Source organism: Bos mutus, chromosome X, assembly GCF_027580195.1.
Source record: "Bos mutus isolate GX-2022 chromosome X, NWIPB_WYAK_1.1, whole genome shotgun sequence".
Taxonomy (NCBI): Eukaryota; Metazoa; Chordata; class Mammalia; order Artiodactyla; family Bovidae; genus Bos; species Bos mutus.
Genome location: NC_091646.1, coordinates 77,654,626 through 77,678,884, shown reverse-complemented (window position 1 = coordinate 77,678,884; position 24,259 = coordinate 77,654,626). Strand labels below are relative to the sequence as shown.

General features: G+C 45.6%; 2 protein-coding genes across 5 annotated transcripts in view; one reads left to right on the top strand and one right to left on the bottom strand.

The window, feature by feature from the left end:
- The window catches only part of GPKOW (G-patch domain and KOW motifs), a 35,327-nt gene extending 11,128 nt beyond the window's left edge, over positions 1–24,199 (top strand). For 3 of the 4 annotated variants that reach the window (XM_070365417.1, XM_070365415.1, XM_070365416.1), the window contains 12 exons: positions 4,588–4,693; positions 6,466–7,135; positions 8,050–8,204; positions 8,304–8,428; positions 10,315–10,424; positions 11,221–11,434; positions 11,830–11,959; positions 12,525–12,651; positions 12,853–12,976; positions 13,065–13,134; positions 13,671–13,756; positions 13,848–16,567. In XM_070365417.1, the coding sequence (XP_070221518.1) occupies positions 6,975–7,135; positions 8,050–8,204; positions 8,304–8,428; positions 10,315–10,424; positions 11,221–11,434; positions 11,830–11,959; positions 12,525–12,651; positions 12,853–12,976; positions 13,065–13,134; positions 13,671–13,756; positions 13,848–13,982 (1,437 nt within the window). In that variant the 5' untranslated portion in view covers positions 4,588–4,693; positions 6,466–6,974 and the 3' untranslated portion in view covers positions 13,983–16,567. Of the gene's footprint in view, positions 1–4,587; positions 4,694–6,465; positions 7,136–8,049; positions 8,205–8,303; positions 8,429–10,314; positions 10,425–11,220; positions 11,435–11,829; positions 11,960–12,524; positions 12,652–12,852; positions 12,977–13,064; positions 13,135–13,670; positions 13,757–13,847; positions 16,568–18,577 lie in introns of those variants that run through there. The other variant, XR_011463153.1, reaches the window with a different exon arrangement.
- Positions 17,678–18,679, bottom strand: LOC102278274 (uncharacterized). The gene has a single exon (XM_070365418.1). The coding sequence runs from the start codon at positions 18,669–18,671 to the stop codon at positions 18,027–18,029; it is 645 nt and encodes a 214-aa protein (XP_070221519.1). The 5' UTR covers positions 18,672–18,679; the 3' UTR covers positions 17,678–18,026.
- Positions 24,200–24,259: the final 60 nt, after the last annotated feature.

Below are 24,259 nucleotides of genomic sequence, written 5' to 3'. Positions count from 1 at the left end.
AACTCAGCTTAAACTTCGTACTAAGGTACTAAGGATTATATCGGCTTCCCGTGTGGCTCATTCTTTACCACAACATGTGGTAAAGAATCTACCTGCAATGCAGGAGACCTGGGTTCGATCCCTGGGTTGGGAAGATCCCCTGGAGAAGGGAAAGGCTACCCACTCTAGTATTCTGGCCTGGAGAATTCCATGGACTGTACAATCCAGGGGTCACAAAGAGTCTGACAAGACTGAGTGATTTCACTTTCACTTTTCACTTTCAAGGATTAGATAACAATGTATCCTGCTTGAGGATAGTTTCTCCTTCTTGAAAACCTTCTGACTAACCCTGTTATCTTAAAATGTATATTATGATAGTGGGTCTGGTAAGATCTTTCTATTGTTAGTTCTAATCCTGTAATCTTAAAATGTAAATTGTGGGAGTGGGTCTAGGAAGATTTTTATAACCTTGAGATATTATTTTGATTTAGATGGCACCCCACTCCAGTACTCTTGCCTGGAAAATCTCATGGACAGAGGAGCCTGGTAGGCTGCAGTCCATGGGGTCACTAGGAGTCGGACACGACTGAGCGACTTCACTTTCACTTTTCACTTTCATGCATTGGAGAAGGAAATGGCAACCCACTCCAGTATTCTTGTCTGGAGGATCCCAGAGATGGCGGAGTCTGGTGGGCTGCCATCTATGGGGTTGCACAGAGTCGGACACGACTGAAGCGACTTAGCAATAATAACCAATATAAAAAGTATGTAGCTCCCTAGCTAAGACTAGCAAGTGGGGTACTCTCCAGCCCTTTCTGATGTCAGTGTAGAAGCTTTCTCTGTCCCTTTTCATTGTAACAAAACTTCTGCCACACAAGAGCCCTGAGTGGTCAAGCCTGGTCTCTGGTCCCAAATCTAAATCTTTTTCTTTAGAGATCACGAATCTGACATCATTCACCATAAGCTATCAATACTATACCTAACTTAACTGCCACTGAAGTTTTACAATACTCTGGGGCATAACTTGTTCTGCTGCTGCTGCTAAGTCGCCTCAGTTGTGTCTGACTGTGCGACCCCATTGACGGCAGCCCACCAGGCTCCACCGTCCCTGGGATTCTCCAGGCAAGAACACTGGAGTGGGTTGCCATTTCCTTCTCCAATGCATGAAAGTGAAAAGTGAAAGTGAAGTCGCTCAGTCGTGTCTGACTCTTCACGACCCCATGGACTGCAGCCCCCCAGGCTCCTCCGTCCATGGGACTTTCCAGGCAAGAGTACTGGAGTTGGGTGCCATTGCCTTCTCCATAACTTGTTCTAATTAACCAATTAAAATCTTATTCCATTAAAGTCAGGCCCCTTATTCAACTAAAATATGGGGTAGTCTTTTTAATCTTTTTTTTAAGTGAAGTATAGTTGGTTTACAATGTTTAAGGTGTAAGCATGGTGTAGTCTTTCAGAACAGCTTTTTTTTTTCTTCTTGAGAGCAGTCTTTGTAGCTTGCTCTGCCCCTAGAAGGACTCTTGTCAGCTGTTTCTCCCTGTTTTGCCTGTTGCTATCTTAATGGCTTCTAAAGCTCTTGTTCTTCAACTTCTTGACTTTCTGTTTCAAATAAAGTCAGTCCTCTAAGGGAAAGCTGTTAAACTCTCTGTTCTTTATATTCTCCCTCAAGAGTTGCAGGTCTATCAGAAGCCCACCCCTCTTGGAATGACCAACACTCCTCTTTTATGAGCAGGGAGCTGGGGAGGTTATATCCTTTGGTATTATCTGCTTGTCTTTCCCAGTGTGGAACCTCCACTCTAATAGTAAGCTATGGAGTGGGCAATTGGGGCCCAATATTCTTGGTCTGCCATACTGGGGTACAGTTTCATCCTTATGAACAGGGTCTGGGTGGTGGAAGAGAGCCCCAGGCCTCTTAGTCATGCCTTCCCAGAATAGAGTTTCTATAATATGGGGCTGAGCAGATGAGACATGTTGGTTACCTGCCCCTCCTGAGGAGAAATCACTGTCCTAGACCAGGAGCTGGCAGGGGAAGAGCCCCATGTTCTTGTCCACACTCTTGGAGTAGAGCTTCTATCACACTGAGCTGGCATGTAGGGAGGGAGCAAGTCATAATTAAAGTGCCAGACTCTTGGTGTTCTCATAGTGATTTATTGGATTTTCTTGAACAAATGTTTCTCCATTTCCTATATGCCCTTATGCAATTCCCAAAGACTTTACGGGGTTGGTTAAACTCAACATAGCTCATTATTAGAGAAATGCAAATCAAAACTACAATGAGGTATTACCTCACACCAATCAGAATGGCCATCATAAAAAAGAAAAACAACAAACAATAAATCTTGGACAGGATGTGGAGAAAAGGAAAACCCACTGCATGGATTGTGGGAATGTAAATTGATATAGCCACTATGGAGAACAGTATGGAGATTCCTTAACGAACTAGGAATAAAACTACCATGTGTGTGCTTAGTCACTCAGTCGTGTCCGACTCTTTGTGACCCCATGGACTGTAGCCCGCCAGGCTCCTCTGTCCATGGGGATTCTCCAGGCAAGAATACTGGAGTGGGTTGCCATACCCTTCTCCAGGGGATCTTCTTGACCTGGGAATCAAACTGGGGTCTCCTGCATTGCAGGCGGATTCTTTACCAGTTGAACTACCAGGGAAGCCCAATCCCACTACTGGGCATATACCCTGAGAAAACCATAATTCAAAAAGATACATGTACCCCAATGTTCATAGCACCACTATTTACATATTTACAATAGCCAGAACATGGAAGCAACCTAGATGTCCATTGACAGTTGAATGGATAAAGATATAGTACATACATACAATGGAATACTACTCAGCCATAAAAAGAAATGAATTTGAGTCACTTGTAGTGAGGTGGATAAACCTAGAGTCTGTCATACAGAGTGAAGTAAGTCAGAAAGACAAAAACAAGCATCATATACTAATGCATTTATATGGGATCTAGAAAAATAGTACTGATGAACCTATTTACCAAGAAGTCATGGAGACACAGACAGAGAGAACGGACTTGTGGACACAGCAAGGGAAGAGAGGGTGGTGCGAATTGAGAAAGTAGCATTGATTTATATACACTATCATGTGTAAATTAGAGGGCTTGTGGGAAGCTGCTATATAACAGGGAGCCCAGCCTGATGCTGTGTGACCACCTAGAGGGGTGGAATGTGGGGCGGTAACTGAGGCTCAGAATTTGCGTTGATGTATGGCAGAGACCACCACAACATTGTAAAACATTTATCTTCTAATAAAGAATAAAAAGAAGTGAAAAAGTTCACTAGTGTTGGTTGCTTTGAGGATAAGGCCCACCAAGCTCCTAGTACTACTATTCTGGAATTCTCTATTTTTAAAAAATGGTGAAATATACCTAATAGAGAACATACATACAGCATACACTAACAGTTTGACAAACTGTAAAATCAATACCTGTGTAACTCTCACTAGGTTAAATAAGATAACATTATTAATTTTCCAGAAATTCCTACATACTCCTCAAATTGCTTTTTCCATTTAACACAATACTGTAGCTATTGTTCCTTGTCAAACCATGAAGAATTTTTAAACCTTTTTAGTCAGGGTATAATGTAGATTCACTCATTAGCATACAGAATTTCCTGCTCCAATTTTCCATTCTTTCCTTCAGATCTATTCTTAGAAATGGAATCACTGAGTCAGGGCAGGCATATATATTATTATACTGCCCTGGATAAATGTCGAATCAATTTGTGCCCATATTAGCAGTGTATGAATGTGCCCGTTTTCTTCTATCTTTAGTAGCTCTAGGATTTATCCATAGTACTTACTATTTTGTGATCTTGGCCAACTCAGCCTCTCTGGGCTGCAGTTCTCTTACCTGTAAAATGGATTTTAAAATAGTTCCTACCTCACAGAATCCTTGGGGGACTAAGTGAGTGCTTAGATGGGCAATTGGCGTAGAGAACTCACAGTAGAAGTGTTTGTCTTTTTTATTTTACCAGTGAGTTAAGAGAAGAACAGCATTTTATTATTTATTTATTTGCATTGCTTTGAGTGTTTATTTATTTATTTGGCTGTGCCGGATCTTAGTTGCAGCATGTGGGATCTTTAGCTACAAGACCAGGGATTGAACCTGGGTCCCTTGTATTGGGACCCCAGAGTCTTAGCCACTGGACCACCAGGGAAGTCTCTGCTTTGAGTATTAGTGAGGTTAAGAATCTTTACATGTGCTTCATGACTATTTGTATTTCTCATTTCGTGAACCATCTAATTCTGTCTGCTCCCATTTTTCAGTTGGGAATTGCTTTCCTTTTATAGTTATTGAACTACAGGAGCGCTTTGTGTATTGAGCACATTGTCTCTATACCTTTGATATACATTATTTTTCTAAAATACAAATTTTGTCATGTCACATAACCTTCGAATGGCACCCTTATCACATGCAGCAGAAAGTCTTTAATTTGAGGATTTGAGTCAGTTGTAGTGAGGTAGCCAAACTCCAGCCCATCACTCCAGCTTCATTTCCTGCCATCTTTCAGAATGCTTTCTGAATCTTCATCCCATCTTAGAAGTGGTATCATGTAAACTAATCCCCTCTGTCTTCTCAGCCACCCCTTCCCACAGTCCTGTATGTCTGCAGTCATAACCATGTTTGGAACCATGGATTGTCCCATTATCCTATATGAGTACCTGGAGGGAAGAGTATGTAATAAGGTAGGTGCTCAATTCATGTTTATTCAATGAACAAAAGAATAAATGGTTGAATGTGCAAAACTTTCCTATAGTCTTCTTACACTGCGTGGTAAGCAAACACTTTTCTTAATGCTTGCAAATAGAAAAAAAATTCCTGATTTTGTTTTCAGAATAAAGGAAAAACAGAAAAAAAGTGTCTTTTCTCCCACTATATTTTCACCATGAAGTTTTGCATCAGGACTAGCATAGCTTGGCATGATCTCTGTGGTACATGTCAAGAGTTAGTCACAAATCAGGTGTGAACCAACTGAGAAGGTAAGATTCTCAGGGACCTCTGGCCCTAGCCTGCGTAAGCCTGTATTGTGCACACTATCTCAGGTGGCTGCTTCAGGAAGTGGGTATCACTTCAGCCAGGGACAGTTAGCCTCCCAGGCAATGTTCACATCATTAGTAACAAGATAGAATGTTGTTTGGACTTCCCTGGGGGTCCAATGGCTAAGACTCCTGCTCCCAATGCAGAGGGCCTGGGTTCCATCCCTGATCAGGGGACTGGATCCCATATACCACAACTTAAAAAAAAGATGTTGTTGTTGTATATTTTGTTTGAAAACCACAATGGCTTCTCTCTTGAGATTTCAGGGCCCATCGCAGGATGCCTAGGGCTTATAAACCTGAAAGCATAGCCACAAAATTGATTGAATATTGGGCTACCTGTTTTCAAGAGCTTCCTATAACCCACTAAATTATTATTTACTTTCCAAACACTGTGACTATGTCCTCATTTCATTTAATTATAGCTTCACATTTAAAAGCTCTGTATTGGTTCCATCCAAACCATGTGCTCTAATTCATTTAGCCCATCCCCCTTTGTTGTTCATTTTAGTGGTCTTCAAGCTTTTGCTACAATAAATAATACTCTGATATACTTTTTAACATCTTGGATGGTTTCCTTGGGATAAATTTTTAGATTTTTAGTTTTCTTTCTTATGACTATTTAAGTATCGGTCTTCTACTTTACAAACTCTAAGGTCCTACTCAGAGGAGTGTCTCATTAATCTTCTGAGGCCTTAGGAGGTGGCTCTCACAACATGTAAAGTTGGTAGAAACATTTTTTTATCATTTTGAGAGTCATTGTTTTCCACTAGACCCAGAGTCTCAAGAGAGGAAGCCAGACTATTAATACCGCTGGCCTTTGAACGATGTAGGGATTAGGGGCAACAATGCAGGGCAGTCCAAAATCCTCCTATATGGAGAAGGAAATGGCAACCCACTCCAGTGTTCTTGCCTGGAGAACCCCAGGGACGGGGGAGCCTGGTGGGCTGCCGTCTATGGGGTCGCACAGAGTCGGACACGACTGAAGCGACTTAGCAGCAGCAGCATCTGTATACCACTCCTTTAAAAATGAATGCAGACTCTGCTGTGATTAATAAATTAGAATTTTATTTTCAACTGTCAAAAAAATAAATACATAAAATAAAACAAAATCCTCCTATAACATTAGAGTCAGCCCTCCAGATTCTGCATCCTCGGATTCAACCAACCTTGCATCCAACCTCACATCATGTAGTAATGTAGTAGGTTATTTAGTGAAAGATATCCACGTATAAATGGACCCTCACAGTTCAAACCCATGTAATCCAAAGGTCATGTGTATTTGAATCTAGAGTTTGTGCACTATTAAATCTATCATCTTGAAGGCACCACTTACAGTGTATTATTTATTATTGTACACAACTGGCACTAACAGATTTTTTTTTTCTTAATCATTTATTTTACCTAATTTCCCACACCAGTAGGGCAAAGCAGGCGATTAATAATGCCCACACATAGGAATGAATACTTGGCAAGAACGAACCCATCTTCTATCACGCCTACCTTCCCCAAGAACCCACCTGCCAACGCAGGAGACGTAAGAGACGTGGGTTCCCTCCCTGGGTCAGGAAGATCCCTTGGAGGAGGGCATAGCAACCCATGCCAGTATTCTTGCCTGGAGAATCCCACGGACAGAGGAGTCTGGCCTATAGACTATGGTCCATAGGGTCGCAGAGTCGGTCGGACTCGACTGAAGCGACTTAGCACGCATACAGCCTCCCTAAGAACTACATTTCCCTCTATGCTTGGCGTCACGCGCTCCTGTGACGTAAAAGAGCGGCAGTTACTTCCTACGGTCCCTATCCGCCTTCGCAGTGCCGCAGTGCTTCATGGGAAGAGTAGTTCTACCGGTCGTGCTCAAGGCCCCAGCAAAGTGAGCGTAAACTAAGCTTCCCAGCGAGCAGCGCGACGGCCTGGGAAGAGGGGCAAGATGGCGGACGCCGAAGATGGTGTTTTGCGGCCGGCGGGATCTTCCACTGCCCCAATTTCCTTCAGCTTCAATCGCACGTCCGCCCGGAGATGGCTAGCGGGAGACGCGGCTCCGGAGGAGAAGGATTTCTTGAAGACCGTGGAAGGCCGGGAGCTGCAGAGGTGAAGTACTGGGTCTTTCATCCGTTGGAAACTGGTGCGGTGGGTGCCTGCGAGAGGGTGGAACCAGTTCATGTCTTGGTGACAGTGGCCTGGGAAGTCTGAGGGAGAGCCGGAGAAAATCTGTGAAGGAGAAAAGTCGGGAGTCAGTAAGACAGGTGGGGAAATTGGATCTGTTGGCCGAAGGGATTGAGAGGAGAGGATGTATTCCTGAGAGAGAGTGTCTTTAGGAGTCGAGGGGCCCTGCGGAGCGTGTGTTTGTGTTCTGAAAAAAGAAAAGGAATGAGAATGACAGGACTCCTAGTGGCCCAGGTGGAGCGGTGAGGCTTCTTCGATATGGGAACCGGAATTGAGCGCCAGATTCAGGTTGGGGGGAGGCTATCATCAGCTTAATTCGAAATGGACAGTTTGAGGGAGGGGCTTCCAGAAGAGAATCAACCGTCCAGGAGGCTGGTGTGGAGCCTGGAACTGGGGGGAGAGAGTCTGGGCTGAAGATGGTGATTTCTAGGTCCTTGTGGAAGCCACAGAATTGGGTCTTGGGATGAACAGAAGGTCCAGAACTGAGGACTGATTCCACGAAGGCACTGACATTTAAGAGGTGGGGAGAGAGGGTTCTCTGGTGGTCCAGTGGTTAGGACTCCGTATTTTCACTGCAGGGGGGCGGGGTTTGACCACTGGTTGGGGAACTACTATCTCGCAAGTCACCAGGTGCAGCCAAAATAAAAAAAAAAAAAAGAGTTTGTGTGGGGGAGAGAATCCAAAGAAAGCACCACTAGGGTATAACACGAGAACGGAGGGCATGATCTATGGGGCTGGGGGTGAGTGTGGCTCTTGTGTTTCTTCTGAGTGAAGGGTTGTGGCTCAGGACTCACTGCTTGTGCTACTCTCCCAATTTCACTCCTCTGTGTCCACATCAGTGTGAAGCCCTCAGAAGCCCCCAAGGAACTTGTCATCCCTTTGATCCAGAATGGCCATCGAAGGCAGCCACCGACCCAGGCCCCTGGGCCATCCACACATACTGAGGTCTTGATGGATGGGATGCTGTCCCAGGCTGTGAAGGAGCTCATTGAGGGTGAGTAATCCCTCCTTTGCCTTGCCCTAGTGAAGGAAGAACGGGAGGAAAATGGAAGGAGAGGGTGGGACCTCATTGCTCCCTCCCATTCTTCTTCAGAATCCAAGAAGTCTCTGGAGGAGAGAGAGAATACAGGTGTCGACCCCACACTTGCTATCCCCATGATCCAGAAAGGATGCACCCCCAACCGAGAAGGGACAGACAGCGAACCCCAGGCTGAGACAGTGAGCTGGCCCCTCACCTCCCCGCTTCCCCAGTCTCTCATTGCCCTGTCTGCAGGGCTTGTCTCCCTGCACCAGCAGGAAAAGTCTGTGTGTATACTAGAGGTCTGTCGCCTCTCCCTTCCTCCTTCTGTTCTTTTTGGAAGCACTGACAAATGAATCCAAATACTGAGGTGTGAAAAGGTACCTTTGGACTCTGGGATTATCTGAAGAAGATGAGGAGCAAAGGGAACAGGAAATGTAAGGATCCTAAGGGTAGACTCTGCTTGGAGCATTTGAGGAACACCAGGGAGACCAGTGTAGCTGGAGTGGAATGAGTGAGAGGGAAGGGTAGCAGATGAGGTCATAAGTGGGCCATGGTGAGGACTTTGGCTTTTACTCTGAGTGGGAGGAGAGCAATGAGAGGGCTCTGAGCAGAGAAGGGATGATACTTATGACTTGCCAGGCTCTCTCTGGCTGCTGTGAGCAGAACAGACTAGTAAGCAACGGTGGAGGCAAGGAGAGCAGCAGTCCATGCTAGAGGTGATGGTGACCCAGACCAGAGTGGTAGGAGTGAGGCCAGGAGGATAGGTAGGGTTTAGTGAGAGAGGGAAGAGGAGGGGGAGTGCTCCTAATGGCAGCAACCACCCAGACAATGGCATAGTGACAGGAAATCAGCATGGTATGTGTCCATCAGTGACACCTTGATGTGTCTAGAGTGAATATAAAGAATTAAGGAAGTGATGATTCTGATAACAGGAGAGGTGAGGGGTGTGTTCACAGAAGTAACCAAGTCTGCCTTTCATACTCGTGGACCCTACTTTCCACCTCTTCATTCACAATTTTTTGGCAGTGCTTATTTGGGTTCTAGTTCTCCTACAGCCCCAAAGCAGAGAGACTCAACTGAACTGTTCTCCTCAGTTTTCAGACAACCTCTGGGTTTCTTTCATCTTAAAAAAGACCTTCACTTCACTCTCCATCCCGTTCCAGTTTTGGCCTCTTTTCTCTGATTTTCCCTCCTCTCAGAGCCTCTACATCTCAGTCCATCACAGTTCCATCCATCCTTCCTCTCACTCAGCCTAAAAACCTTAGAGTCATCCTTGAATCCCTTCTTTATTTCATACCCTATATACTGTCAGCAAAACCCTGTCATCTCTCTTTTCCACATATATCCAGAATCTGACCACTTCTCTCCATTACCACTACCACTCCTCTGGTCTGAGCCACCAGCATTTCTCATTTGGACTATTGCAGTAACTTTTTCACTGGTCCCGTTGCAGCTGCCACCCTATCATGGCTTCTGGCCAGCTCTCCTGATTAATCTCTTACCACCCCTCTTTGCCTCCACATCTGTTTCAATCGAATTGGCTTTCGTGATGCTCTTCACACACAACAGATCTTGTCCCGCCTTGGGGCCTTTGCTTTTACTGTCCTCTCTGGAGCACTCTTCCTGTATCTTCAGGGTTCCTTCTGTCATCTCCTTCGGTCTCTACTCAAATATCAACTTGGTGACACTCCCTTCTCCATCCCTCTGCCTCCCCTTAACCTGCTTTATTTTCCTTCTTCTGACTTATCACTACCTGACATATCATGTTTTAGGCATTTCATTTATTCTGTTTCCACAACTAGAATGTAAGCCACACAAGGGCAGGAGTTTTTGTCTGTTTTGTTCACTGCTTTATCCTCAGCACCTGGAACAGTAGCTGGCACAGAATAGATGTTTTATAAATATTTGTCCAAGGACTGAACATGGAGGAATAAAGTGAGGGATGATGAGAGGAAAGAAAAACTCACCCTTGAGCTGACTGGAAAAGAAGCCTCAAGTGTCACTCAGTGGGTGATAGCAAGTACACTTCAGTGGGCCCATGGTAAGCCAAGCCTGACCATCCTTCCTCTGCCTAAACCCATAGGTGCCGGAGGAGGCTGATTACGAGGCAGTGCCTGTAGAGGCCTATGGGCTGGCCATGCTGCGGGGCATGGGCTGGAAACCTGGCGAGGGCATTGGCCGGACCTTCAGTCAGTGAGTTTCTCGGGTAGGGACAGGGGACAGCAGATAGGCTAGGGGACAACTGATGGGCCAGGAAACAGACCCCCCATGGTTACCGCCCACCCAGAACCATCCAGGCAGGGAGAGGGCACATTACCACCCTAAGTATTTCAATAGTTCCTTCCACTGCTATTATAACCTCCTGTTTGCCCTTTGAAACTCCATTAAGAGATCCTATTTATGTAAACATTGCCTCCCTGGGCATCAGCTTCCTCATCTGAAAAATAGGGATAATAATAGTACTGACCTCACTGTTCTCAAAGTTAAGTGAAATGATACACATAAAGCCTTTATAGTAGCCCTTGGCTGCAGATAAGCATAGGCTAAACCCTTGATATTGTCATGATCATACAGACTACCGTTCCAAACTCTAAAGAATTCTGAAAACCCCACTTTTTTTTTTTCCCATGAAATATTTGGCAGCCAAATATGACCTGAATTGACATTGAGCATTTTACAGTCTATTTATCTTGTTTGGTGTGAATAGTTTCCCATGTAGAAATATTGGTATATTTGGCTATTGGGATCTGTCTCAGAATCCACTCTAGATACCATGTCATAGGTGGTATACTCAGCATGTTATTCGGTTGAACCAAATGAAATTTCCATTTCTGTAGGTCAGAAATAGTCCTAATATGAGATTGGGAAGGATATTCTTGAACATGTTGATAGGATGGGAGTTAAGTAGTGGTTGGGGATAGGGGTGGGGAACAAGACATTGAAGATTGATGCATCCCCCCGACAAGTCCATATTCTGTGCTCCCTGCAGAGTAGTGAAGCCCCGTGTCAATTCACTGAGGCCCAAGGGGTTAGGACTGGGCGCCAACCTGACCGAGGTCCAGGCCCAGGCCCCTGCCAGCCCCTACCGCCTGCCGAGGCCAGATGAGGAGCAAGAGAAGGATAAGGAAGACCAGCCTAAAGGACTGGTGCCTGGAGGAGCTGTGGTGGTTCTTTCTGGCCCCCACCGAGGCCTCTATGGGAAGGTAAGGAACCTTAATGTGCCTAGAGCCAAAAAACAGGCAGCAGGGAAGATTGATGTGAGGGTCAGAAGGAGGCAGAATTGGGTGTGGAGTATAAAGGCTGGAAGTCCTTGTCTTTTGGGGCTGCCAGGCCCACTATCTCGTTCTGTAACTAAGGTCTACTTGCCAGGTCTTTCTGAGCCTCAGTTTTCAACTAAAAGGGAGAGAATGCCATATGCCACAAGTCCCTGAGGATTAGACACTTAAAATGTGTCCATGCCTCACAGTCTGCTGGGAGAGACGCATATTAGAGATAAGACGCTTATTAGAGATAAGGGTGGACAACTTGGTCCTAGGAACATGGGTCAAGTCCACTCAACCCCTGCCTCATTTCTTCCCCCCGCCCACACACACTTTAGGTGGAAGGCCTTGATCCTGACAATGTTCGAGCCATGGTCCGTCTGGCTGTGGGGAGCCGCATGGTGACTGTTAGTGAGTATTGCCTGCGGCCTGTCTCCCAGAAGGAGTTTGACAAGAACTTGAATCTGAGTAAGTGAGCCTGTTACTCAGCTGGGGGAGTTGGAGCAGTGTTCCTGGGGGTGGGAGTTAGATCTGTAGAGGGCTGGGAGTGGTCTACATGGCAAGGGTGACCTCTAGTCAGAATTAAGAGGTGAGAGTGAACATAGTGGTTTATGTAGTTTGACTGAAGAGAAGTTTCTGTAGTAACCCTGGGTCTTTAGCCTCTTTCTAGGGAGGAAGCAACAGGAATGGAAACCAGTTTCTACCCTTGGAAAGTTTTTGTCTCTCGGGTAGTGGACTGCTCTATTGCTAGGGATGGAGAACAGCTAGGACTAGGGCATGCCGGGGAGGAAGGCATTCTAGGCATGGATGGGCCAGTTTGGCACATGGGAGGTGGGTCGAGCAAGGCCTCCTGAAGGAAGCCGAGACAGCTGAGAGGAAGCAGGCAGCGTTCTAATAGCCAAGGCAAAGGCTGGATGGTGAACTGGGGTATTCTGGCAGATGAGAGGTGGCCTGAGGCTGAGGTGTGGCCTGGAAGGGAAGCGAGTGAGACACCAAGGCTGTTTCTGGGTTCCCTTCACACCCTATTGAACAGGTCAGGTGAGCAGAACTTCCCCTGGGGAACACCACAGAACAACCTCACCACGGAAGACCCTCCGGGATCAGGACAGCCACATATGCTGGGAGGATGCAGAGAGGAAGCGGAAACACCATCCAGACCGGTGGGACACTGAGCATCTCAGCCTTGGGGGTAGGGGCAGAACTGTGGGGAGGCTCCAGCAGAGAAGGCTTCCAGGCAAGGCAGGTGCCTAGAAGGAACTAGGAATGGCATTATGGGTGGGTTTCAAAACATCGGCAAAGGTGGGGTGACTGGAACATGCCCCCCATAAAGAGCTATGCCTGGTGTTGACCCCTCTCCACAGACAAGATGGGCCTGCGACCAAGAATGAGAAAGCAGCCCCCCGAAGTCAGCACTGGCTGCACAGGGATCTGCGAGTGCGGTTTGTGGACAAGCTGCACAAGGGCGGCCAGTATTACAACACCAAGGTGGGAACCCCACACCTGGGTCTGCTTCTTCCCCCGGGGAATGGGTCCCCTTAGCTAACATTCTCATATCTGCTGACCCTTTCCCCAGATGACAATTGAAGACGTCCTGAGCCCAGATACCTGTGTGTGTCGGACAGATGAAGGCCAGGTCTTGGAAGGTGAGTCTGAGGGATGGTTGCTGGGTCTTCCATCATCCCGGAGGCAGATGAGAAGACTATCTAGCGTCAAGACCCTGGCCCAGGCAGAGGCTGGGAGTTTGGGCAGAATTGGGTTTTTTTGTAAGGCCCAACATCCTCTGACAGATCACTAGACACTTCTGTGATGGTGAATATCTGAGCCCCACTTGCCTCTTCTGAAAAATTATCATGAAGATAACCTATTTCTCCCTCTTGTGATTGGTGCCTTGCAGGGATGTGTGTAAGCTCCCCATGCAGGGCAGAGCATACGATGTGCCCACAATAAATGGTGTCTGTTATCAACCCCCACTCATCATTGTTGTACATAAATGCTCCCTTTATTACAACTATTGCCAGGAATGGCTCCTTAGGTTTCCTCCTCTGGGAAATGAATATGGGGGACTACCATCTGTCAACAGGTATAGAGTGGCTCCAGGGAATACAGGAAAAGCCCTTCTGACAGGACCTGGCTGGGCTGGCCTTTGCTGCAGGTCTCACTCCCCTCTCCTTGTCTACAGGCCTGAGGGAAGACATGTTGGAGACCCTGGTCCCCAAGGTCCCAGGCGACCAGGTGATGGTGGTGCTGGGGCAATGGGCTGGAAGGGTGAGTTGCAGACCTAGGAACGGGGGCAGGGGCACACGGGAACGTCTCTGGTCTGGCTTGGCCTTGCTGACTCGACCCACCCCTACTGTAGGTGGGCCGTCTGCTGGACCGGGACAGAGCACGGAGCCGGGCTCTGGTACAGCTGCAGAGAGAAGACAGAGTGGTGGAGCTTCACTATGATGCCATCTGCCAGTTTGTGGGCCTCTGGGACGTGGAGGAAGACTGACCTGTGGACACACTCCTATCCCCTGGGCTGTTGCCAGTCCTGTACAGTGTGAAAAGCCTGCCTTTGTGAAGGTGGGGGGGGGTCATGGTTTGCCCTCCACTTGGCAGTGCAGCCCTGGGACAGGATGGGTCAGAAGGGAGGCTAGAAACAAACCCAGTTTACCCGAAGTTAGTATATAATAAAAAGTTCAAATAGTTCATGAAACAAAGAGATCATAAATGGTGTGCTGAGCTGTGAGTGGAGATGGGAACCATTCCTGTTTTCAGCCCCACTGCCAAGTTTGGGCTGTCAGCCAAGTGGAAGAATCCATTTGCTCCTGAGTCCACTGTCAGAATCCCGAAGCTATGAACCCTGTCCCCGAGCAGAGACTAGGGATTCAGGAATGCTGCATCTCTGGAGAACATCCTAAGGAAGAATCTTGCAGGCTCTGCTTTTACTTGTGGTCCACAGAAGATGCCCACAGGGTATCTTGAGCCTGTGACAGGATTCAGGCTGAAGGGAGGCTTCTCCCCACCAATGGGACATGTTAGCACTAATTTCCAGAGGATCCAGTTAATCTCGGGGGCCCCCGTTTTAGTCCCAAAACTTTGAAGGTAAAAAAGTTTTGTCTATCTTGGGTAGAATTTCTCTGGTTTCTCCGAGTAACTAGATTCTCAAAAGGTTATCTTTTTTCCTACTAAAGGATTCCAGAGAATCCTTTTCCCTGTTTAATGTCCTAAGATAGAAAGTCAACAGGGAAGAAAAAAAATCGACAAGGGAAGTCAGAGTTTAGGCACAACTGTTTGTAAATCATCCTCAGTCATTAAATCATTGATATAATTAGTGGTGTTTGCATTAGATCTAGGCTTCTGGTATAAACTCCTGATGCTTCAGAACAGGGCACCGCTGTGGAGAATTTGAATACTTTCCCCTCAAGAAGAAGAATAAAGGTAAGCGGCTATCTACACCAAGCAGAAGCAGATTATTGTTCTGAGCCAAAATGAGCAGGTATAGAAAGACAATGAGTTGGCCATGGGCCCAGTAAGCTAAGGGATTAGAAAACCTAGTATAGTCACCTCAGTATGAGGGACACTTGCATAGACTGGCTTAATTTTTTTTTAATCATCCCTAATTAATTCCAGAACTCATATATTTTCAAGATTAGCCAAACAGGGTTATTAAGGCAGATACCAGAGAACAACCCCACCCTCAGTCCCTCCAGTTCTTGCATCATCACTGTGATTGTACATACTGCCTTGGAATTACAGGCTGACTTGTATTTTTAATCTTGGAAAGGGTTGGGAGTTCTGTGTTTAGTTGCTCAGTTGTGTCCAACTCTGCCACCCCATGGACTAGCCCACCAGGCTCTTCTGTCCATGGGGATTCTCCAGGCAGGAATACTGAAGTGGGTTGCCATGTCCTCCAGGGGATCCTCCCAACTCAGGGATTACAGGCGAATTCTGCCATCTCAGCCACTAGGGAAGCCCACATCCAGAAACCAGTTTCCTATGTTGTTAAATGCTTCACCCAGTCAAGAAGGCCTCCTCTTTTCTCCAAATCATAGTAGATCTGTCTTGGTAATGCCCTGGAGGACATAAAGCTCCCCAGGGAATGGCCCTGGTGCTGTGTCTGCCCTGTAATGATACATGACCTGGCAGTTTCAGACAATTCCTCCATCTCCTCTGTGCGCCTTGGCCCTTAAAATAGATCTTTTATCAGATCCAATTTCCTGGAGTTAATGTTTCTCCTGAGCCCGCCTTTGGAAATGGGGCCTGAAGTTCTTGAATACAACCCTGTGTTCAGAAGGCCTAGCCCCTGGCAGATGGCCTGGTACCCCTGGGCAGATCATTGGGGCTTTTTGTGCTTCTCCAAGAGGATCCCTCCTGATCCCTCAGTATGAGGACAGGCCTCATTACATTCCAGGAAGCACAGAAGAACAAGGAAGCCCTCCCAACCTGCCCCTCGTTCACTGTGTACAAACACCTTCTGAGTCTGCATGGTGTTCTCAGCTGCTGCACGTGCTGCCAGTGTTGCCTCCTTGGCAGCAGTTACTGCAGCAACAGCTTCCATGAGCCCATGAATACTCCACAGACCACTCACAAGCAGGGGACCACGACCTGTACAATTTGTCCAGACTGGCTGTTTCCCCATCACAGGGTCTGAGCAAGATGTGGGTGAAAAAGCATCTGCCACTTTTGCCAAATCTCCAGTTTTCCTTGTAGGGTGCTACCCTGTTAGGAAGCTGTCCAGACACTGAGCCACCCTTTGTGACAGACTCTGGAAGCAGCTTCTCTGCTTTTCTGAGAGAAATCAGTTATTTGGGTGACTGGGACTGCTGCCTGGGGCTGAGCTTGGGCGCAGATATATACAGGTAGGCTCCTCTTTTCTGACATGGCTTCCTCAGCCCTGAGGTGCTCCCCTCCACTCCCACAATGGGGCCTTTTAACTTCCGTGTTTGTAGCATCCGGCAGAGAGAGTAAGTAACAACTTGAAAAAACTACTTCCTTAGGAAGTAGTTGGTATTGCTCCAATTCATTCAATGGGTATCTATAAGTTATGACCAACCTAGACAGCATATTAAAAAGCAGAGACATTACTTTGCCAACAAAGGTCCATCTAGTCAAGGCTATGGTTTTTCCAGTGGTCATATATGGATGTGAGAGTTGGATTGTGAAGAAAGCTGAGCTCTGAAGAATTGATGCTTTTGAACTGTGGTGTTGGAGAAGACTCTTGAGAGTCACTTGGACTGCTAGGAGATCCGACCAGTCCATCCTAAAGGAGATCAGTCCTGGGTGTTCACTGGAAGGACTGATGTTGAAGCTGAAACTCCAATACTTTGGCCATCTGATGCAAAGAGCTGACTCATTTGAAAAGACATTGATGCTGGGAAAGATTGAGGGCAGGAAGAGAAGGAGAAAATAGAGGATGATGAGATGGTTGGATGGCATCACTGACTTGATGGACATGGGTTTGGGTGGACTCCGGGTGTTGGTGATGGACAGGGAGCCCTGGCGTGCTGTGGTTCATGGTGTCACAAAGAGTCAGACACGACTGAGCGACTGAACTGAACTGATTGAACCCCTATGTATGCCAGGTACTGTTCTGCATGCTAGGGATACATAAAGGGTACATCATTCATTCAACAAACATCAAGTCCCTATTCTATGCCAGGCTTGATTCTAGTTACTGAGGATCATGAGCAAAACAAGACAGATCCTTGCCCTTGTGGAGCTGACATTCCAGTGGGGCTGAGAGGTAATAAGCATGAGAATTATCCAGTATGTTAAAAGGTGTGAACAACCATGGAGGAGGATGCAGGGAGAAAGTACAGCAGGGTAAAGGGGATCCAGAGTGGGCAGTATTCATAGGATAATCAGGGAAGGTTTTATTACAAAGGTGGCATTTGAGCAAAGATATGAAGTGGTGCTAGTGGTAAAAGAATCCACCTGCCAATGCAGGAGACCCAGGTTGCTTTAATGTTTTTTTAATTGGCATATAGTTGGTTTACAATGTTGTTTTAGTCTGATGTACAGCAAAGTGAATCAGTTGCACATATACATATATCCCACCCCTTTTTCTTTGGATTTCCTTCCATTTTGGTCACCACAGAGTATTGAGTAGAGTTCCCTATGCTGTACAGTAGGTTTGCATTAGTTATCTATTTTACACATAGTATTGTAAATATCTATTATCTATTTTACTCATAGTAGTGTAAATATGTCAATCCCAAGCTTCCAGTTTGTCCTACCCTCTTTCCCCCTTGTTATCCAAACATTTGTTCTCTACATCTGTGTGTCTATTTCTTCTTTGCAAATTATTCATCTATTCCATTTTTTCTAGCTTTAAGAATCTTTATGAAGATTAGAGATACACCACCCCTTTTGCCATATCCTATTAATAGACCTTTCAAAAAGCAGTTCTTATATCTTCTGGATACAGACACGTTATCAGATATATGCTTTGCAAGTATTTTTCTTGGCAGTCTATGGCTTGTCTGTTCGTTCTCTTAACAATGTCTTTTTTTTTTTTTCCTGAATATGTTTATTGTGCACAGAGGGGAAGGGCTCAGTCCTTCTTGGCTGCCACTTTCCTCACGGTGGCCCGGACATTGCTCAGCTCCTCTCTCTTCCTCTTGGCACGGATGTATGTCCGCACCCTTTTCTTGGTGAACTTGAGGGCCCGCTTGTCCTTGGAGACCTTGAGCAGCTCCATGGCCCGCCACTCATAAGGGGTGAAGCTGCACACCTCCCGGATCATGTCCTGCATGAACTCGGTGTGCTTGGTGAGGCGCCTGAGGAGGTGGCTGTGCCTCAGTTTGCTCACGTTCTTGGTCATCTTGTGGCCCTTGTTGAGGCCAATGGCCATGGGGAAGAGCAGAGCCACAGCCACTGCTCTGCAGTGGCTGGCGAGGCAGAAAGTTAGCAATGGCTTTTGAAAAGCAGAAATGTTCAGTGTTGATGTAGTCACATTTATCAATTTGTTCTTTTTGGATTGTCCTTTTGATGTCTTATCTAAGAAATCTTTGCCTAATCCAAGATCACACAGGTTTTCTAGAAGTTTTATAGTTTCAGATAATATATTTAGGTCTTTAATCCATTTTGAATTACTTTTTGCAGTACAAGAGACCCAGGTTTGATCCCTGGGTCGGGAAGATCCCCTGGAGAAGGGAATGGCCACCCACTCCAATATTCTTGCCTGGAGAATCCCCATGGACAGAGGAGCCTGGTGATCTACACTCCATGGGGTCGCAAGGAGTCAGACACAACTGGGCAATTAACACATTGTGTATAGTAGGAGGTATGAATCCAGGCTCCTTCCTTTGGGTATGAGTATCAACCATTTGTTGAAAAGACCATCCGTCCTCCACTGCATGGCTTTGTGCCTTTTAAAAGAAATTGGTTATCCAGGACTTCACTGGTGGTCCATTGCAGGGGGTCTGGGTTTGATCCACATGCCACAACTGAGGCCCGATGCAGCCAAATAAATAATTTTTGAAAACCAGTTCTCCACATTCTTTTTTTGGCTGTGCTATGCAGCATGTGGGATCTTAGTTCCCCTGCAGTGGGAGCACCAAGTCTTAACCACTGAGTGCCAGGGAAGTCCCAAAGTACAGTTGATTTTCATACATTGATCGTGTATCCTCCAACCATGCTAAAATAACAATTTTATTACCTTTTTTATAGATTCCATTGGGTTTTCTACTAGATAATCATGTTTCTGCAAATAAAGACAGGTTTATTTCTTTCCAATCCAGATGCCTTTTATTTCTTCGTGCTTTTATGCATTGACTAGAATCTTCAGTACAATGTAAAAGAGCAGTAGTGAGAGTATATATGTGTCTCATTCTGGGTTTTGAGGGGAAAGTAGTCAGTCTTATGCCATTAAGTACACCATTAGCTGTAGGGCTTTTTTTTCCCTCTCTCCAACATACTTGTCATTTATTAAACAAACATTTAGTACCAAGCAGGTTCAATTCCTGCAAATCCTAAACCTGTTTGTAAACTCAGCCAAGTCTCAGCTTCCTGTCCTTCTAGGGACTCTGGCCATATCTTGAATCAAGGGTTCCCATGAGGAGGTTAGGACAGTTCTCCAGGGGCAGAGTTTTATTACTTTGTGGTATCAGGCAAGCAGTGATTCTCAAAGTGTGGACCCCTTTGTGGTATCAGGCAAGCAGTGATTCTCAAAGTGTGGACCCCAGACCAGCAGCAGCAGCATCACCTGTAAACAGGGCAGAAATACAAATTCTCAGGTCCTTTCTGGACCTAATGAATTTGACCTTCTGGAGTTGGGAACCAGCGCTCTGTTATAATGAACCCCCCAGGGGCTTATGGTACAAGCACCAGTTGCAAACTACTCTTCAAAAGAAAACTGCAGGACTTGCCTTGCGGCACAGTGGGTGAGAATCCACCCTGCAAATGCAGGGGACATGGGTTCCCTGGTCCAGGAAGATCCCACATGCCGCAGGCCCACCAAGCCTGTGTGCCACAACTACTGAGCCCATGCTCTGGAACCTGAGTTGAAACTACTGAACCCACTCGCCTCAACTACTAAAGCCGGCATGCTCTAGGGCCCATGGACCACAACTGCTGAGCCCATGTGCCCAGACCCTGTGCTCTGCAACAAGCAAGGCCATCTCAATGAGAAGCCCACGTACCAGAACTAGAGAGTAGCCCCCTACTCTCTGCAACTAGAGAAAGCCCACTAGCAACAGTGAAGACCCAGTGCAACCAAAAATAAAAATAATTAATTTTGAAAAGCATTTAAAAGAAAATGGCAGGCCCATTTCAGTGTCAAACCTTGGGCAATGTCTCTAGGACAAAGGCCATAGTCACAACTAGACACTCATTAATGCAAAATGGAGAAGGCTTCCAAGATAGATTAACCAGTTCATGTTTTTTTTTCTTCCAAAGAGCTTTATTTTTTAGACCTATTGTGATGAAAACACTCAACATAAGATCTCTGCTTTTAACAAATTTTAAGTATATAATACATTATTGTTGGTTACAGGTACAATGTACAGCAAATCTCCAGAGCTTATTAATCTTACTTAACTGAAACTTTATGCCTGTTGATTAATAACTTCCCATTTCCCCCTCTACCCAGCCCCTGTTAACCACCATTCTGGTCTTCTAATTTTATGAATTTGATTATTTTATTTTTAATATTTATTTATTTGGCTGTGTTGGGTCTTAGTTGTGGCACGTGAGATCTTCATTGCATCATGCTGGATCTTTCGTTGTAGCACCCAGACTCCCTAGTTGTGGCGCTTGGGCTTCAGTAGTTGCAGCACACAGGCTGTCTTGTGTCTAACAGGCCCTACAGCTCATAGGCTTAGTGGCTCTGTGGCATGTGGGATCTTAGTTCCCTGACCAGGGAAAAAACCCGTGTCCTCTGCATTGCAAGGTGGATTCTTAACCACTGAACCACCAGGGAAGTCCCAAATCTATTTTACATACCTCCTATAAGTGGAATCAGGTAGTACTTGGCTTTCTGTGTCTGGCTTATTTCACTTAGCAAAATGTCCTTGAAGTCCATTAATATTGTTGCATATGGCAGTGAAAGTGTTAGTTGTTGAGTCGTGTCCAACTCTTTTGTGACCCCATGGACTGTAGCCCGCCAGGCTCCTCTGCCCATGGAATTTTCCAGGCAAGAATACTGGAGCAGGTTACTATTTTCTACTCCAGGGGGGTCTTCCTGACCCAGAGATCAAACCTGCATTCTCTTGTGTCTCCTAGATTGGCAGGCAGATTCTTTACCACTGTGCCACGTGGGAAACCCGCTATCACTTACATGTGACTCTTACATGGAAATCTAAAATATGATACAGGGACTTCCCTGATGGCCTACTGGTTCAAAATCTGCCTTCCACTGCAGGCAGACGCAGGTTCAATTTAACCTATGGGAACTAAGATCCCACATCAGTTCAGTTCAGTTCAGTCGCTCAGTCGTGTCCGACTCTTTGCGACCCCATGAACCGCAGCACGCCAGGCCTCCCTGTCCATCACCAACTCCCGGAGTTCACTCAGACTCACGTCCATCAAGTCAGTGATGCCATCCAGCCATCTCATCCTCTGTCGTCCCCTTCTCCTCCTGCCCCCAATCCCTCCCAGCATCAGAGTCTTTTCCAATGAGTCAACTCTTCGCATGAGGTGGCCAAAGTACTGGAGTTTCAGCTTTAGCATCAGTCCTTCCAAAGAACACCCAGGACTGAACTCCTTTAGGATGGACTGGTTGGATCTCCTTGCAGTCCAAGGGACTCTCAAGAGTCTTCTCCAACACCACAGTTCAAAAGCATCAATTCTTTGGCGCTCAGCTTTCTTCACAGTCCAACTCTCACATCCATACATGACCACTGGAAAAACCATAGCCTTGACTAGACGGACCTTTGTTGTCAGTAATGTCTCTGCTTTTGAATATGCTATCTAGGTTGGTCATAACGTTCCTTCCAAGGAGTAAGCATCTTTTAATTTCATGGCTGCAGTCACCATCTGCAGTGATTTTGGAGCCCTAAAAAATAAAGTCTGACACTGTTTCCACTGTTTCCCCATCTATTTCCCATGAAGTGATGGGACCAGATGCCATGATCTTCATTTTCTGAATGTTGAGCTTTAAGCCAACTTTTTCACTCTCCTCTTTCAATTTCATCAAGAGGCTTTTTAGTTCCTCTTCACTTTCTGCCATAAGGGTGGTGTCATCTGCATATCTGAGGTTATTGATATTTCTCCCGGTGATCTTGATTCCAGCTTGTGCTTCTTCCAGCCCAGCGTTTCTCATGATGTACTCTGCATATAAGTTAAATAAGCAGGGTGATGATATACAGCCCTGACGTATTCCTTTTCCTATTTGGAACCAGTCTGTTGTTCTGTGCCCAGTTCTAACTGTTGCTTCCTGACCTGCATACAGGTTTCTTAAGAGTCAGGTCAGGTGGTCTGGTATTCCCATCTCTTTAAGAATTTTCCACAGTTTATTGTGATCCACACAGTCACAGGCTTTGGCATAGTCAATAAAGCAGAAATAGATGTTTTTCTGGAACTCTCTTCTTCCATGATCCCCAGATGTTGGCAATTTGATCTCTGGTTCTTCTGCCTTTTCTAAAACCAGCTGGAACATCTGGAAGTTCACGGTTCACATACTGCTGAAGCCTGGCTTGGAGAATGTTGAGCATTACTTTACTAGCGTGTAAGATGAGTGCAATTGTGCGGTAGTTTGAGCATTCTTTGGCATTGCCTTTCTTTGGGATTGGAACGAAAACTGACCTTTTCCAGTCCTGTGGCCACTGCTGAGTTTTCCAAATTTGCTGGTAAAATAGATAACTAATAAGGACCTACTGTACAGCACATGGAATTCTACTCAATGTTCTGTAATAACAAGTATGGGAAAACAATTTGAAAATGAGTGGGTAACTGACTCACTTTGCTGTACACCTGACACTAATACACATTGTAAATCAGCTATACTCCAATAAAAAACAAATCACCCAGAGGTGAAAGCATACAGTCTCCTTAGCTCTTTCCTGGGCATGCTTTCAGTCCTGCAGTTGCACATGCATTTGGCCTTCTGGATTCCCAGAAATATGTCAGAGTTTTTCAAAGGTCCCTCTGGACATCTCATATCCAGTGTTTCATGATTTTTTGGTCAACTTCTTGTTGATTCCAGCTGTTATCACCACCTCAGCAGATGTGATTCAGAGAGAGCTCTGTATCAGGTCAAATAAAGACAAGCCCTGTAAATGAAGGTTTCCAGGGAACTGCCATACAGATCAAGAATGACAATTCTCTGGGCCTCACACTCATTAGGATGGTTACTATAAAAAAAGAGAAGAAGTGTTGGTTCAGATGAGAAAATTAGAACCGTTGTGCACTCTTGGTAGGAATATAAAATGGTGCAGCTGCTATGGAAAAAAATATATGGCAGTTCCCCACAAATTAAAAAAAAAAAACAATTACCATATGATCCAACAATTCCACTTCTGGAAAAATATCCAGAATAATTGAAAGCATAGTATGAAATAGACTTTGCATGCCCATGTTCATTGCGGCATTAGTCACAAAAGCCAAAAGGTGGAAGCAATCCAAGTGTCCATCAATAAATGAATGGATAAGCAAAAAGTGGGATATTCATACAATAGAATATTATTCAGCCTCTAAAATGAAGAAAATTCTGACACATGCTGCAACACGAATGAACCTTGAGAACATCATGTTGTGTGAAATAAGCCAGTCATAAGAAAACAAATACTGTATGTTTCCACTTATATGAGGTATCTAAAGAAGTCAAATTCATAGAAACGTAAAGTAGAAAGGTAGTTGCCAGGGACTGGGGAGGGGCAGGAGGCTGAGTGGAGAGATGTTGTTTAATGAGTCTAGAGTTTCAGTTTTGCAAGATAAAAAAGTTCTGAAGATTTGTTTCACAACAATGTAAATATTCTTAACATTAATGCACTGTATACTTAAAAATGGTTAAGGTGGTAAATTTTATGTTATGTATTAAAAAGTGAAAGTGTTAGTCGCTCAGTTGATCCCATGGACTGTAGCCCACCAGGCTCCTCTGTGCATGAGATTTTCCAGCCAAGAATCCTGGATTGGGTAGCCAGCTATTCCCTTCTCCACGGAATCTTCCCCAACCAGGGATCGAACTCGGGTTTCCTGCTTTGCAGGCAGATTCTTTACCTTCTGAGCCCCCAGGGAAGCACCTTGTTATGTATATTTTGTTACAATTAAAAGTACATGGACACCTACTATGTGCCTGGCATTCTGGTTCATCTTTGTACACCCAGTGCCTGCATATCATGAGTGCTC

Excerpts from the sequence above, each read along its gene's own strand:
- LOC102278274 (XM_070365418.1), bottom strand. The coding sequence starts at position 18,671 with ATGGGGATTCTCCAGGCAAGAATATTGGAGTGGGTGGCCATTCCCTTC.